Source organism: Candoia aspera, chromosome 11, assembly GCF_035149785.1.
Source record: "Candoia aspera isolate rCanAsp1 chromosome 11, rCanAsp1.hap2, whole genome shotgun sequence".
Taxonomy (NCBI): Eukaryota; Metazoa; Chordata; class Lepidosauria; order Squamata; family Boidae; genus Candoia; species Candoia aspera.
In genome coordinates, this window is record NC_086163.1 from 5,326,391 (window position 1) to 5,342,862 (window position 16,472).

A 16,472-nucleotide genomic window follows, 5' to 3' on the forward strand; every position below is an offset into this window, starting at 1 on the left:
GCTCTCTGGAGAAGGCTCTAATGGTGGGAAAGGTCGAAGGAAGGGGAAGAAGAGGACAACCAGCAGTAAGGGGGATGGACTCAGATACAGTAGCGATGGGTGCACCACTGGAAGACCTGAAGACCAGGCTGGCGACAGATTTTCCAGGAGAACATCTATCTATGTGGTCGCTAAGAGTCAACACCAACTTGATGGCACATAATTAATCAAATGATCCCTTCAAATTACTGCAACGCCCCACATGTGGGGACAGCCTGGAAATTTCAGCTAATTCAAAAATGAGCAGCCAGATCAGGAATCTGCTTTTTCAAGCAGCTGGCATGTTATTTCACACAGTGTCATGGATGGCACCTCCCTTCCTTCCTTCCTAAATTAAAACTACAAAGATCTTACAAGAGCTTTTGCTCTCTCATGGAAGGACCAACTCTTCTTATTTATTTAATGAGTTTATGGAGGCCCTTGAGTGCCATCTAGTGGCACTGCAGACCCTACATCAGCCTTTCTCAACCTTTTGACCCTGGAGGAACCCTTGAAATATTTTTCAGGCCTTGGGGAACCCCTGCACGTTCAGGTTCAAACGTAGGCCAGAAGTTACAAAACTATCATATTCGTTTCATGGGTAGGCCTGTATATATGCATGAACAGAGTTCTTAAGCTAAAAATAAAGAATGAAACTTACCTCTTTCATGTGAAGTTGCCTGAATTTGAAATATTTTTTTTAAGTAAATTGTGATCTCCCAGGGAACCCCTAGGGACCTCTCGCGGAACACTAGTTGAGAAACCCTGCACTAGATTGTGGCCCTGGGACTTTGACCAGATAGGCTGATATGCTGCCAGCGCTCAGGTGACATGGTTCAGCATGTTGGGTGACGCTGGCCAATTGTGTTTTATGGTTAAACAAACATGGCTTAGTGCAGTGCACTAACCCAATCTTTAACTCACCACTCCAAGCGTGAAGTAGTTGAAGAAAAAATCATTGCACTTCGAAGGGACTTGCTTGTGAGGCGAGGGTGAATGAATTTTCATCTGTTTTCAAAAATAAGCAAGAGACACCTGACACTTTGTTTTCAAATTTAACAGTGGTTGGCATTCATTTAAAAAAAGGCCCCCTAAGTTTTGAATGGATTAAGTGACCTCTATGAGAGAAATCAGGAACCGATTCAGCCCCAGCACTCATTTTTGTCCCTGGATAATGGGAGATGCCCAATGAAGATCATCGGGCTGAAGCGGTCTGCAGTTCTGGGGATGAATTTCCTTTGCAATTCTAGGACTCTGGAAAACTCAGAATAAACAACTCAGGATAAACTCTGAATGCAGAAAATTAGCATAGGTGAAAGGCTTTTCTTTTTCAGGAAGACAATGATGTCTAATTTATTTAATTTAATACAGTTAATATAATTAATTCTTCCTCCTCCTCCTGCCAATTACACTCCTTGCAAATCCTGAAGTTGTGCATTCCAGAAATGATTTCCTATCTCTTCTATGGTTTCTCAGAACGACAGCATATATGTGGACAACACATGAGTTTGGGGATCAAAAATATAAGACGCAAAACAAACCAAGCAAGGCAAATTAAACTAAAACAACTATTGGGGTTGGAGAGGAAGATGAGATCTGCCTTGAGTGTTCAGTAGGAAACATCAAGCAATGGAAGGTATTACTTAATATATTTCTATGCCCCTTTCTGTACAGTCATGGTTTACAGTTAAAACCCCCACAAGACTCAATAAATTAAAAACATTTCATTGATCAATGCAAGCAGGAAAAATAAACAAAACAGAGTAATTTATCCAACATTAATATGAGAAAGTCCAGAGTGAAGGCCTCTGCATGCTGCAATTTGGCCAGGCTGCTTATAAAAATGATCTGCATGGATTTTGCAGAGCCTCATGTGGCGCAGAGCGGGAGGTGGCAGCATTGCAACCGAAACTCTCCCCACGACCCGAGTTCGATCCTGGCGGAAGCTGGATTCTCTCTCAGGCAGCCGGCTCAGGTCGACTCAGCCTTCCGTCCTTCCGAGGTCGGTAAAACGAGCACCCGGCTTGCTGGGGGAGGTGACAACTGGGGAAGGCAATGGCAAACCACCCCGCTCTATAGTCTGCCAAGAAAACGTCCTGAAAGCAGTGTCCCACCAAAGGGTCAGACATGACTCGGTGCTGGCACAGGGGACCTTTCACCTTTCACACCATGGATTTTGCCTAACCTTATCTTCTGATTTGTAGAAAACCTTGTGAGGGGACCCCAAAGTGCTCAGTACGTCTTGGCACGAATCGCCGAAATTCACACAGCGTTCAGATACCCGCATCTTGGCATCGGCTAACACGCCAGGACCGCAACCTCAAAAGCAAAGGAGAAAGGAAGATACAATAACTTCAGGGTAATGTTATAGCTCACGTTATAGCTCTGAAGCCTTGAGCAGCTAATACAAAAGTGAAATCTGACAGCAAGAAGAATGATGATGATTCTGGGGCAGGTTTTAGGAATCTTCAGATAAGGAAGCAACTTCGCAAGAGGTTGACGCCACAAAGCAAACAGCGTTGATCCCAACAGTCTTAGAAAATAAAAATGGTTGGTCAGAGAAAAAACAACAAAAACTTTTCTGAAAGACTGGAAACCTGGTATGGACTTTTTGCTGAAAGAAGAAAGAAATGAATTTATGGATTTGTTGGTTGAGAAAGACGTGGATTAAATGAACGACTGAAGGGACTTGTGTAACATCTAAGGGGGACAATAAGATTGTAATTATCTGTTGAACAGAAGGTCAGACATAATTCACATCTATCTACCTGTCATGAGTAAGGATGGCGAGCAGGGGGCTCTCATCCAGACTGTCAAGCGCATGCGTAGCACTGATGAATTGTTCAGCCATTCAAAGAGACACAGATCGGGACCGCCTTAACCCTTGGGGGTTATATGTCTGGGTTTTCCCCACGCTTCTTCAGTTTGTTAGGATTCCTGTTAAGTACTAGCAATAAATATTAGAGACCAGTTCATTGTCTCAGTGTGTTTCCTGGTTGTTAGGACACTACCTTTCTTTTGGTTTCTTTTATTCTATGGATTCTTAATAAATATAATAAAAAGAAGAAAAAAATGGAAAACTGAGTGCGTTCTTTGAAAAACTGCCTACATATCCGGAGAAAACAGCCAAAGGTATCAGGCCTGCTTGACTAACAAGGCCAAACATGGCACAAATATATTTTCCAGGGCATGAAAGCTCCAATAAATAGATTAATTACAGCAAAACTACGAAGCCCTCACGAAAGAACGCCACAACCGCTGCACGTCAAACGCAAGCTTTATTGTAACGGTCAATGTTCAAACCTCTTGTGCCTGCTTCTCCAGCCTACTCTACATAAAGGGCTAGAAGCAAATCTCTCCAGTGGAAGATACGGTTTCTGTTTGTTCCTGTTTTGGTCACAGCCTGATCGGGTTGTTTCCTTCTGACCATGTGAGTGGGCTAGAAAAGCTGGAAGAGACCAACCACACCAACTGGGCCACATCCATTTTCCTGTCTTAATCAATCAATCAATCAATCAATCAATCAATCTTTATTTACTGCCCACCTCATATACAACGACTCTAGGCGGTTTACAAACAATAAAAGATAAACATTTAAAGTATCATTAAAATAGTAAAACATAAATATAAATACATATAAATACAAAAAGTAAAATGTAAAATAGAGTCCAAGATGGTGAAAACGGTCTTATCATTGGCACCATCAAGGTGCCAACCACCCCCACGACTGGCTATTCCCCCTCCCACCCCAAGCAAGGTGGCACAACCAGGTCTTCACCCCCTTCCGGAAGGCCGGGAGAGTGGGGGCCTCCCTTGCCTCCGGAGGTAACTTATTCCAAAAAAACAGGAAAGCCGAGGATAAATATTTCCACCCAGAATTATACCTGCAGTGAGTAATCGTAGTCGTAAACCTGAGGGTCCAGCTCCATCTCGCAGAACATCAATGTATTCAGCATACACATTTCCAAGGAAACAGCTGAGGGGCATCATAGGTGCCCTGAAAAAAGTAAAATAAGGTAAATAAAACGTAATACACTCCTTTACTAATCCTGGATGCTCTATACCTCAAACTTCCTAACTCAAAATAGACACAACAATGGAAGGGCAGTTAAACTGACAGACACAGAAGCTGACTGGAGGATGATGGGAATTGTAGTCCAATACAGGAAAAGGGGAAGGCTCTGCTAAAGGATGGCTGAACTGACAAACCATGGATTGGAGTTTGCCAGCCAATGAAAGCCAGAAGCCATGGTCTACAGCAGTGTTTCTCAATCTTGGCAACTTGATGATGTGTGGACTTCAACTCCCAGAATTCCCCAGCTGGCTGGCTGGCTATTGGGGTTGGAGAAGAATGGCTGGCTGGGGAATTCTGGGAGTTGAAGTCCACACATCGTCAAGTTGCCAAGGTTGAGAAGCACTGGTCTACAGTTTGGTGTGATATTTGAACTGATCAACCAAGTTCTGGTTATTCAGTGTGTCCCCACAGACCACTGCATTTAGAAAAAAAGGCAGAATTTAGGGATGGTTTGCATGCCAAGAAATCAATGTGTGAGAGACTCTACTTTTTCAGCATGGAAACTGAAATAGTTTCCTGAACTAAACAGCCAGAAATACAGCTTAAGCACAAAAGAGAAGATGAAATACATCTCAGTGAAAGACTTAATGCAAAATATCCAATCACCCTCAGTATCACATCTAACAATTGATTCACTCTGCTGCCTTCACGATACATTTTCTCTTTTAAGAGCCCACATGCGTTCCTAAACACTATGTTCAGTAATAGTACTGCACACTCTTTTAATGGGTATGCACACTGTGTAGTTTTACTACTCACTCTTTTTGCTAAAAAAATTAACCGCTGCACAAAATTTAGGGGAGTACAAATATCAAAGGATACCTGATCTTTGGCTGCTTTTAGAAAGTATGACTGAAGTATGTTTTCCATTAAAATAAGAACAAACAAATTTCTCCTAAATCCCTATTATAAAATAGGGAATCCCTATTATAAAATAGGGATTATATTCCTGAAAAAGCAATGTTCACAATCAATCTGGGGATATTTTCCACATTATCAGAGTGACATACTTTGTATCCTGCAGACTGTTTCCGCTATAGATGTACATGCGTTTCACAGTTGCACCATGTGGAATTTGCAGAGAGGCCAAGCCGTGCGCAAAGTTTGGCTGTGGAAATTAAAATGAAGTTATTCTGAACACACAATCGACATTTATTTCTTCACACTCCCAAACCAGCATAACTATCTCCACAAAGTGTTTGGCGGAAAATTTAATCGGTCTCTAGCAAAACCAGGATCTGCTTCGTATATCTTGGTGAGCCATAACATGATTTACTTCGGTTCTGGCTTAGGTTACCACGAGAATGCAGCCACCGTGTCTCTAAAATCAAGGTTTATCGTTTAGTGTATAATGTAAACCTGGCAACTGTGGTTTATTCAACAAAACATGGATAAACATGCCATAGTTTGTTGACATGACGCCTACAGCTATGGCTTGGGGGTTGAGCCTCCTGAAGCGGGGCATTTGCTGGGCAGGGGTGAAAAGGTTTCCAGAAGTTCAAGATGGTGGCCACAAGGGCATGATCAAAAGCCCACCTCTTTTTACACACGTCATGCATTCATATGAAAGTATGTATGGTTTCAATTGTGGCCTCCATCTTGGCTCTTTTTACCCTTCCTCTGCTATGTAGTCTCAACCACACATTTTACAATCAAGGAAACGGAGAGAGAAGAAACGAGTCAATTATTTCATTTCGCATCTGTTTATTACTAAGACAGCTGACCTCATACTTTGGAGTTTCAGTCCATGAGTCCAACTGAAAGGAAAAGGACAGTCCCCTGAAGTTTAGATGGAAAAGCTGCTCAGCAGAGTTGTACACTGAAGAAAAACAACACGGCAGCATATAAAAACAGTAACTCTTTTAATAAAATGGAATATGCTTTAATACTAATACAACCAAATATCGCATTCACTACACTCCCATATAATAATCTAAACCAGCCTTTCTCAACCTTTTCACCCTGGAGGAACACTTGAAATATTTTTCAGGCCTGGGGGAACCCCTGCACATTCAGGCTCAAAGATAGGCCAGAAGTTTCAAAATTATTATATTGGTTTCCTGTGTAGGTCTGTATCTATGCACAAACACTGTTCTTAAACTAAAAATAAAGAATGAAACTTACCTCTTTCCTGTGAAGTTGCCTGAATTTGAAATGATTTTTTAAATAAATCCTGATCTCCCAGGGAGCCCCTAGGGACCTCTCGCGGAAGCCTAGGGTGCCACAGAACCCTGGTCGAGAAACCCAGATCTAAACATTTTCCTTCCCAATCTATCCCAGTCTTGAGTGTCTAAAATTTCCAGATCATCTGGTAAAGCAGTAGGAGCTTTAAGATATTGTAGGAAAATTAAATATATGCAGTGAAAAACCCAAGGGGGGGGGCAAGAAAAGTTGTCGTTCATGGGATCACACTATGCATTTTTAGTCTGATGAGAAAGTAGATGCCTCCATTTCTGGATTCTTGGGGCACTGTTTCCTGTGGTGTGCAAGTCAGACAGGATCTGCAATTTTCTACAGTACTAACACAACCTGCCTAACCTGTTTGGCTGTACGTTATAATGGGGCTAAAGACAAAGAAGAAAACAAGGAAAAGACACAGGGAAACACACTACAGGATGTCAGTGGCCAACTCAGTTAAGAAATAAGATATGATGAATAAACAGATATGAGTTTCTGGGCTGAATCAAAACATTCTTCTTGATTTCCTGTCTCCTACAAATGCTGAATCCTTGGAAGAAAAATAGTCTTTAGATGTATTTTTTCCATCCTGGCTTTTAAATCCTCTTGAGTTTTCTTTTGTTGATCAGCTTCTTACACTTTATATCTGGTTCATAATTGACAATGGCACATGTTTAGAGCTTTTTTGCATTTTGACTTTGAAATTTACACCTTTTTTATTGTGAAGAACGGTATACAAATTTAGTAACTGCATAAATTGGATGGTTCACCTTTTAGTAGAACGTTCAGCTTGGTGACTAAGAAAAATACCTTTATCAGTAATTAAAGCAGATTAAACGTGTTTTTTTTTAATCTGTTCAATTGTGTCTGATTCCCGGAGACTGCCTGGACTAGTCCCTGCAGTTTTCTTGGCAAGGTTTTTCAGACATGGTTTGTTTCTTTGAAGAATCTGGTCCACTCAAAAACCACTAAACAAAAGACCACTTCTACTGCAGGACCATGGGAGGTATGAAGCAGCGGGACAGACTGCCTCCCGGAGTGATGGAGGCTTCATCACTGGAAGTTTTCAGAGAGAAGTTGGACAGTATGCTTGTCATGAGTAAGGATGGCGAGCGGGGGGCTCCCATCCAGGGAATGCTAGAAAGCTTCCTGCCCTGGGCAGAGGATTGGACTTGAAGACCTCCAAAGTCCCTTCCCACTCTAGGATTCTATGAACATTGCCAAGAAAAGTTCTGGGGGGTGAGGTAGGGAAAAACAGCAGCAGGGAGTGCCATGTAGGCCACCTTGAGCTCCTGAACAAAAAGGTGGGTCAAGCTCAAACAAGCCAGCAAGACAGCAAGCAAACAAATAAATGTGAATAGATGCAGTCACAGAAGATAAGCCTGACTCCAGGGCATCTTTACCTTCAAAGGAAATCTCACCTAGTACAATATTGCAGTAATCCAGGTAAGAAGTCATCATTGCATGAATTACTATAGTCCACAGGTCTGTAACTTTTCCATCCTGAGGCAACCTTCTCTTTATGTCCTGTCTGGGAGCTGCAGGGAGTCTGAAAGTACAGTTCTCCCCCACTTCTCCTTCACAGACCAAGAACCTAGGGAGGGTCTCTTCTGAGCCTCTTGCCCCGCCCACTCTCCAGTTGCAGGTTATGATGTCTCTTATCTGAGCATTCCCTTGGCAGCGTCTCTTTGCCCAGTCTCCCAAGGCCTTTCCCACACATTACATCCACAGAGATTATGCTCTAGGCAGGCTCTTTGCATTGTAGCAGACCAGCCTCTCAGTTAACTTCTTTTCAGATTAGAAGAATTTTAAAATCAAAGTCAGATGGGACACCAAGGGAGGTGGCTTGGGCTGGGGACCCTGGGAGGCACTCTGGGGGCAACAGTATCAAAAGTCACTAAGAGGTCTACTGTAGGAGAGGCAATGGAAATAAATTCTTCCCATGATGTCAGCCCATTGAGGGAGGCTAAGTCAAGACACAGTCATAGCAGAGATCCCAGGAAGGCAACTTGGTTGTTGTAGGGTCGATTAACAGAATCTTGGAAGTCTCTCTAAAACCTTCCCTGCTCCTTTTTACGGACCACGTGGTCAAGACAGGGCTGTTCTGAGACTCTTTCTCATACTTCCTGCTTTCCCAGGGCTGAGCAACAGTTTTCTCTCTCCACATCCTAAATTCCTCTGCTTGTTAGCCCTTTGAAGTAGGCCAGGTTGGGAATCAGAAACAAAGAATACTAGAACTCTACTTTATTGATACAGGCTAGAACAGTCTTGAAAGCCTGACAGAGTTTCCCCCTCCCTTTCTCTTATGCCAAAGAGAATCAAGGAGAAGCAACCTTGAGTTCCAACAGAAGAGAATCTCTGTAGCTCAGGGTTGAACTGTGGAGTCCTTGGTGCTCTCTGAGCTTGGTGATTTCCTTACAGACGTTTCATGACCCATCTAGGTAACATCATCAGTGCAGTGCAGTCGGGTCATGAAACGTCTGCAAGGAAACCACCAAGCTCAGAGAGCACCAAGGACTCCACAGCCTTGAGTTTTTTTCTCATCCTTTCCTGTTTTCCTGGGCTAACTTCATGTTCTACTAAGTCTCTGCATACCTTCTCCAAAGTCATCTCTGTACTCTTCTATATCTACACATGGTTTTGTCCTGCCCAAGGTCATCTCACAGAGAAACCAAGGGACTCTCCAGCCCATAAAACCCTATTTAAACCCATTACTTTGTGGTCAATCTGAATCTGAAATTAAATGGAAGGAGAAACTCTTTGGGTTCTTCTGGACCAGTCTTTCTCAACTTTTTGACCCTGGAGGAACCCTTAAAATATTTTTCAGGCCTTGGGGAACCCCTGCACACTCAGGCTCTAATAGAGGCCAGATGTTACAAAATTATTATATTCGTTTCATGGGTAGGCCTGGAAATATGCACTAACAGTGTTCTTAAACTAAAAATAAAGAACGAAACTTTCCTCTTGAATGTGAAGGTGCCCGAATTTGAAATAATTTTTAAAATAAATTGTGATCTCCCAGGGTACCCCTCGTGACCTCCTGTGGAACCCAAGGGTGCTACAGAACCCTGGTTGGGAAACCCTGTTCTGGACATAGCCCACAAAGCAAGTTTTGCATCTTCCTAATGCCCCAAACGCACCTCCTGGATGGGTGGCTCCAAAAGACTGATCAATTTGTTCAATGGTGGGAGCGATAGCTTGAGAGTTAAAATGAACACCACTAGGAAAAAAGAAAGGAAGATTAAAACCCATAAATCAAATTCAAAGCTTCCCATACATTCACAAACTGCTACAAGATCCTTTTGTTTTCACTGTTTTTCTGATTTCCACAACCTAAAAAAGTAGAATGTTCCCATTTTTGCAGAGTGGAAACTTGCAGCCAAGACTAACTACCTTGCCTAAAGCTATTTGTGATCTGGGGTTTCAAGTTAAATACTGCATTCTACCCTCGCTTCTAACCAAATATTCTCAAATGTGAAATTCTTGGGCAGAGGTCTCCCGGTAAAAGGCTCAACAGCATATTTAATGACATGTACAAAACGCTTTGATTGCAATGACTTGCTTCAATGGGATGAGAAACGGAATGGTTTTTCGAGCCAAATCTATATTTTCTTATTTTCATCAGATCTTCTGCAATTCCAGTTCTAAATTTGTAAAAATGCGTTTAGAAGTCCAAAGCATTAAAATGCATTGCTGCCAGCTTCTCATCAGATTTAAACCCATTTAACAGCCATTTCTCCCCTGCACCCCCCAAATGTCATTCAAACGTAACACTCAGTATTTTGACCAAGTTTTAAGGTGAGGAGAGCAATCTGTGATCCCAGAAACCTTGTTGATTACTAATGACTGAAATGGGTGGCACGATTTCCTGCCATTCTGAGATTGTGCAAATGCTAAAGCAGATTTATCATGGTTTAAAAAGCCAAGGACTAAGCCTTGCTCCCCAAAATGCAGGAGAGAAAAATCCTAAACAAATCCAGCTCTGCCTGCGTACCGCAACCATGTGACTTGGGCGTGGCGATACGCATAAAAATGGGCAGGGGTTCGGTCATACAGTTGTGGGCGTGATCTTGACTTTTTTGACACACTCCTCCTGTAGACAGCCCAGCTGCAGCAGAATAGCGAATTTTTTAACAAGCATTTTTCATGGCCAACATAGAGACTGCCTGGTCGAGCTACTTACCAGTACTTTAACTTCACTTTAGTCAAGTCATAAACTTCAATCACCTAAACAGAGGAACAAATTGTAAAAACGATGAAAGACTAATCACTGGCCCTTGGAATTACAGGAACGCTCAATTTCTCTCTGTAAGGGAGTTAGTCAGTCAAACAAAAACTCAAATTTAGGATTACATTTGAATAAAACAGAGGAAAAGAATGGTATTTAGTCCCAGTTACTACTATATTTTACTTCAGATATGCTTTTAATGCAGAGTTTTTCAACCTTGGCAACTTTTAAGATGCATGGACTTCAACTCCCAGAATTCCCCAGCCAGCAAGTCCACACATCTTGCCAAGGTTGAAAAACACAGTTTTCATGCCTGGAGCTATGGCCTGGAGATGTGTTATGGAAAGCAGGAAGAATACAAGAAAGAGGAAGAGAAAAGCATGGGTTGGAATGGCAAAGACGCAGAGAAGAAGACAGAAGAAATGAAAGCACAGCCATGGTAGAGGAACACAAAGCTGCAGAGCTGAGCAGAACATCAGCAGAAGGTGACCAGTAGAGACCAAGAACCCTTATGGAGAGTCAGGGCAGAAATGGTGATCACGTGACTGCAGGACACTGCAACAGTCATAAATGTGAACTGGTTGCCAAGCACTTGAATCTTGATCATGTGACTGTGGGGACGTTGCAACAGTTGTAAGTGTGAGGACCAGTTGCAAGTTGGTTTTTTAGCGCCATTGTTAAGTCTGAACGTCGCTAAACCAATGATCGTTAAGTGAGGATTACCTGTATACCTTAACCGCTCCATCTTGCTGGCTCTCTGTCTATATTGGAGTTAATTTTATTAATTATATCTAATACATTTTTGCCCTGGCCCTGCCTGTGTCTGGGGGAAATGCACACTAGATCAGCCCTAAGAAGGCTGGACTCTCCTGGCTGATGGCCTGCTTAAGTCACAAAGTCCCTGTGCTTCTGTTCAATATCAAGACTACCAAACGGAGAATAGCAAAACAGGGCTTGAGGAAAAGAGGGAGCTGTCCAAGGTGCGCAGGAGATGGTGGACATGCTCCACCAGCCAGAATTTGGGGAAGGGAACTCAAGGCAGGTGCTCACCCACCCCCTTCTTTATATTTAACGAATTTGGGAGGCGTCTTCTTTCGATCATCCCCGAAGCTGCTTATCCGAAAGCTGTCAGGTATTCTAGCTGAAACAGCACGTTCAAACCTTGCACAGTGATCTAAAACCAAGACGTTAAATCAAGACTAAAAAAAAAAAAATGTGGATATCAGCATCACTACATGCTTCAGCAGCAGCCAGCCCCATAAACGCACAAGATCTAAATACCAGGAGAAGCAGTAGCCATGGAGACACAGCTGCACAGTTGCTGCTCAGAACATGGTTGGTGTCAGCTTTGCGATAATCCACTTTGGCAATGTGCAGGGACTCTTTGGGTAGGGTGGAGAAAGACAGAACTGCAACTTCTGAATGTGAGATTACCTTCAGTCTTTGATTGAAAGCATCAAATAGCAGTTTGATTCCGTCCTGAGTCAGGTTAAGGATGAGGTCATGGCTAAGAGGAGACTGGAAAACAAATCAAAGAAATTCATTTTTAAATAGCTGGCAGAGAATTTCTGGGGTCATGTTTTCTGAAAGCCAAAAGAAAGAACCTTGACATTGGCTTCTTTCAGTTGGCACAAGGAAAGGTTGCATATTCAGTCGAGGCCACCAAAAAACAGCCACGCCAAGAACTGCAGTTGCCAAATTTCTCTTCCCAGTATTGTTTAAATGAAATATAGGGGCACGAGGCAAGATTCACATTACATTTAAATTCAAAGAAAACTGCTTTCACAGAAGAGGAATATCAGCCAAGTCTCAAGTTTCTGGCTGAGGATGAACAACCAAAACGCACACAAGAGAGACACTTTTATCATACTAGCAACACAACTGCAACGACTGCTTTGAGAAATAAAAAGCTGGAATTCTGCTCCTTTACATCAACTTTTAAATTCCACTTAAAATTTCAAATCCATTCTTATCATTATGATTAATAAGCAGCCACTGCTATTCCATGGCCAACTAAAATGAGGGAGAATGATTCATCAAACTCCTTCCCAGCTTCTGAGGGGAACTGATGGAAGAATGGAGGGTTGACACATGCATGCTAATAGTTTGAAAATCAGAACATCCTTCCAGGTAGTTTGCAAGGAGAATGATGTAATGCTCTTCCCCAGGAACAGAACTGTCAGATCACGCCAAAGCAAAATGTCAGTCCAGTGGGGTGACTGTTTACAGCAGCTGTTCCCAACCAGATGCTCTCCTGAGATACTCGCCTTCAATTTCTATCATTCCCCATCAGGACGGGCCCTCTTGGCTGAGCATTATGAGAGTTGAAGTTTTAACCAAGTCCCCTATAATGAACGTGTTTGTGGAGCTCCAGAAGTAGATGACACACACGTTATGTGAATGTCAATTGTATAAGGAAGACAGAGATCATTATCTAGGACCGCACATTAGACAAACGGCCTATTGGGATCTTTATATTAAAACAACATACTTCATCTGCAGACAGAATCCAAAAATTACACATAATACAGCCCTTTATTTGAATAAGACAGTTCAGTTGAGGTCTGCCTATGTGAGCCTGACTGGGGTAAACTTTAGGGGTGATTCAGAAATATGATTTATATTTTTATTCCTTTTCTTATCTAATTTGCTTCTTTTATTCTATTTTTACACACGGTCTTATTGTTGTTTTATGTTTTATATCCTGTACTATGGCCTGATGGCTAATAATAAGGTATTAATAATACTTTAGTAATAATGTGGAATATGTTGAATATGGAACAGTAAGTCAACCAACACAACTGGTGTTCATATCTTAGATTACTTCAATAATTAACTCCAGATGCCTGCTGGTTAGAAGCAGTCCATCACTCACGATGCTCACAATGCATTAACTTCCACCTCTGGAATCAATTCCTACCAACTCTTGTGCAAGCTGAAAGTGTGAGCAGTATATTTTGGGTACCTTGTAGATCCCCACTGTATCTATTGCTCTGAAGAGCGTCTATTCCTCCCAATGAGTTAAAAACTGCACAGCCGATTTCAGGCAGATTTCTAAGCTCACTTTCTGGGTCAGATTCGCTTAATGACTGCTTTGCTCAGCAACCGAAATTCTGGTCCCCACTGTGGCCATTAAGCAAGGACTACCTGTACTCTACTTCACCAAAAGCAAAGGATCTTGTGCCTTCTTAAAGCCTAACAAGTATGTAGCGGCACCAGGTCTCGAGGACAATATAGGAAAAATGAAATGCATTTACATCTTGCGTTTGAGTTAGTCATGGATGTGCTCCCCATGGTAGGCAGCAGAGAATAGTCAATATTCATGTTAGAAGGAAGAGAAAGGCAGGACAGGGAACATTAGCTTCTTAGCAGGACAGATATTCACGGGCATATTTCTGCTCACTTGTAATTCCTGTGGTACTTTTTTTACAGCATTAAGTTCTTGTGTTGTATCCACCATAAACAGCAATTTGGGGTGTCTGCTTTTCTGAAAATAACACTTCTCCCATAATATAAACATTTTTCTAAGTGTTCTTTGAGCAGCCATTCCGTGCGGGAACTCTTCAACCTCTGAATTTGGGCACGGAGAACAATTTGCATTTTTCCTATTTATATTAAAAATGCTCACGAAATGCATTTTAAATCTAATTTCTCACGTGACCATTTTTTCAGCAGTGCCTAAGTTTAGTTGAGGCCTAGGTTACTACAGGACAGCCCAAAATAGTTTTGGATTTATCATCACTAATTGACAGCTAACAGAAGTATAGGAGGATCAGAGTCAAGAAAACATGTTCAAATGAAGCTTGTTAGATCCTTCAAAACAGTGTTTCTCAATCTTTTTTTCACCTGTACCCCCTTCTAACCTTATTTTTCTCCTGTGCATCCCCTGCCAGGTCCCATTATTGGATAGGGACCTGGGACAGTAACTGGTGTATTTTCTGATGTCAAGAACAGTATTTGCAATACAACATACTTTGCTTCTCTGTGCCCCCCTCGGTATGTGCCGTGGCGCCCTTGTTACATATTTTCCACCTGTGGCCCCCTTGAAATAGCCTAGGTACCCCTAAGGGGCCATATGTCCCCTGGTTGAGAACTGTTACTTTAAAATCTTAAGTGTATCTGGATCAAATTTATACAACCTGTACATCCACTCCCAGAAGCTGGTTGTGGAGCCCAGAGCCTATGTGTAATTTATTTATTTATTTATTTTTCAAATTTCTATTACCGCCCATCTCTCCCAAAAAGGGGACTCTGGGCGGTTTACAATAAAATCACAGTTAAAACATATAAATTACAATATAAATAGTTCAGTAAAAAGATAAAATGGATATAATAAAATCCAAGCAGCGCAGATCTTGTTTGTTGGGGAAAGATCTATGGTGCCAGCCACCCCCAAGATGAACTGGTGCCCCTGCCACCCTTTCTTCCGGAAGTCCAGGAGCGAATGGGCCTGTCTCACCTCCGGGGGCAGAATGTTCCAGAGGGCGGGTGCCACTGCAGTGAAGGCCCGCCTCCTTGACCCCGCCAGGTGGAATTCCCTTACCGGCGGGGTTCGTAGCATACCCTCTCTGCATGACCGGGTGGGACGGGTCGATGTTAGGGGGGTGAGGCGGTAATATTTGAATTTATATAAACTTAAATTGTACTGGCCTTCCCATATCCCTCAAAAGTCAATGTCCCTGAATATCTAGCTCAAGGGGAACCCACATCTTTTGGGGCTGGTGGAGATACTTTGATTCTTTAGGTCACCCTCTGAGTGATCTTACAAAACAGCTGATGGGAGTTTTGTAAGATACTCTCCAGCAGCCAACACCCAGATAAGCAGGGATTAACACTAGCTAAACAATCAAGCAGGAAACAATACCCTAATCAAGGAACTGTCAAGGAGAAAACCACACCCCATCACGCCTGGTAAGGTGTAATGGAATGTGGGAAAGGCCTTGGCAGACGGGGCGAAGTGATGCTGCCTAGGGAATGGTCATATATTAGGGAACACAGCCCGCAGCTGCATAGTGGGCAGGGCAAGAGGCTAAGCTACCCTCCCTAATTTCTTGGGCTGTAAAGGTGACAGTGAAAGAATTGTACTTTCAGACTTGCAAGTTTCTGTTAATGTAGCTTTACAATAAAGTAGAATTAGTTCATCTGGTCCTGTTTCCTGTCTGGTCGACCTGGTAAGTCTGACATAGGGCAAGCTATGGTATATAAACAGGGAGCAAACCCCACACTCACTAGCACTGATTATGTTACCTAGTCAGGTAATGATTTTATGTTACTTTTCTCTTTAAGACTAACTTAAGTCATCTTAAACCACCTAGCGCAGGGTTTCTCAACCAGGGCTCCATGGCACCCTCAGGTTCTGTGAGAGATCAAAATTTACTTAAAACATTATTTCAAATTCGGGCAGCTTCACATGAAAGAGGTAAGTTTCATTCTTTATTTTTAGTTTAAGAACACTGTTGATGCATATCTACAGGCCTACCCGTGAAACAAATATAATAATTTTGCAATTAATCTGGCCTATATTTGAGCCTGAATGTGCAGGGGCTCCCTGAGGCCTGAAAAATATTTCAAGGTTTCCTCCAGGGTCAAAAGGTTGAGAAAGGCTGATCTGAAATAAATACCTCTACTAAATATTTTGATTCCAAGCCTGTCTTCCTCTGTACCTGCCTGCCTTCCTATCAAATGTTTTCTAACTAGTTTATGGGCTTTTCTATGAGAACCAAGAAGTAACCTGATTGTTTCAACCATAAATAATTTTTGTTTGGTCCTATTAACAGATTTTGCATCTGTACCACTGCTTAGGTAAAGGTAAAGGTTTCCCTTGACATTAAGTCCAGTCGTGTCCGACTCTAGGGGGCGGTGCTCATCTCCATTTCAAAGCCGAAGAGCCGGCGTTTGTCCGTAGACACTTCCTCTGTGGTCATGTGGCCGGCATGACTAAACGGAACACCGTTACCTGCCCGCCGAAGCGGT

At 42.4% G+C, this 16,472-nt stretch overlaps 1 protein-coding gene across 1 annotated transcript in view; it reads right to left on the reverse strand.

The window, feature by feature from the left end:
- PHAF1 (phagosome assembly factor 1) overlaps positions 1-16,472 on the reverse strand; it is a 43,381-nt gene that overhangs the window by 11,816 nt on the left and 15,093 nt on the right. The window contains exons 4-11 of the mRNA XM_063313031.1: positions 11,934-12,017; positions 10,455-10,498; positions 9,412-9,491; positions 5,818-5,912; positions 5,104-5,201; positions 3,903-4,015; positions 2,204-2,337; positions 943-1,026 (exon numbers count right to left, since the gene is read on the reverse strand). Coding sequence (XP_063169101.1) covers positions 943-1,026; positions 2,204-2,337; positions 3,903-4,015; positions 5,104-5,201; positions 5,818-5,912; positions 9,412-9,491; positions 10,455-10,498; positions 11,934-12,017 — 732 coding nt within the window. The remainder of the gene's footprint in view (positions 1-942; positions 1,027-2,203; positions 2,338-3,902; positions 4,016-5,103; positions 5,202-5,817; positions 5,913-9,411; positions 9,492-10,454; positions 10,499-11,933; positions 12,018-16,472) is intronic.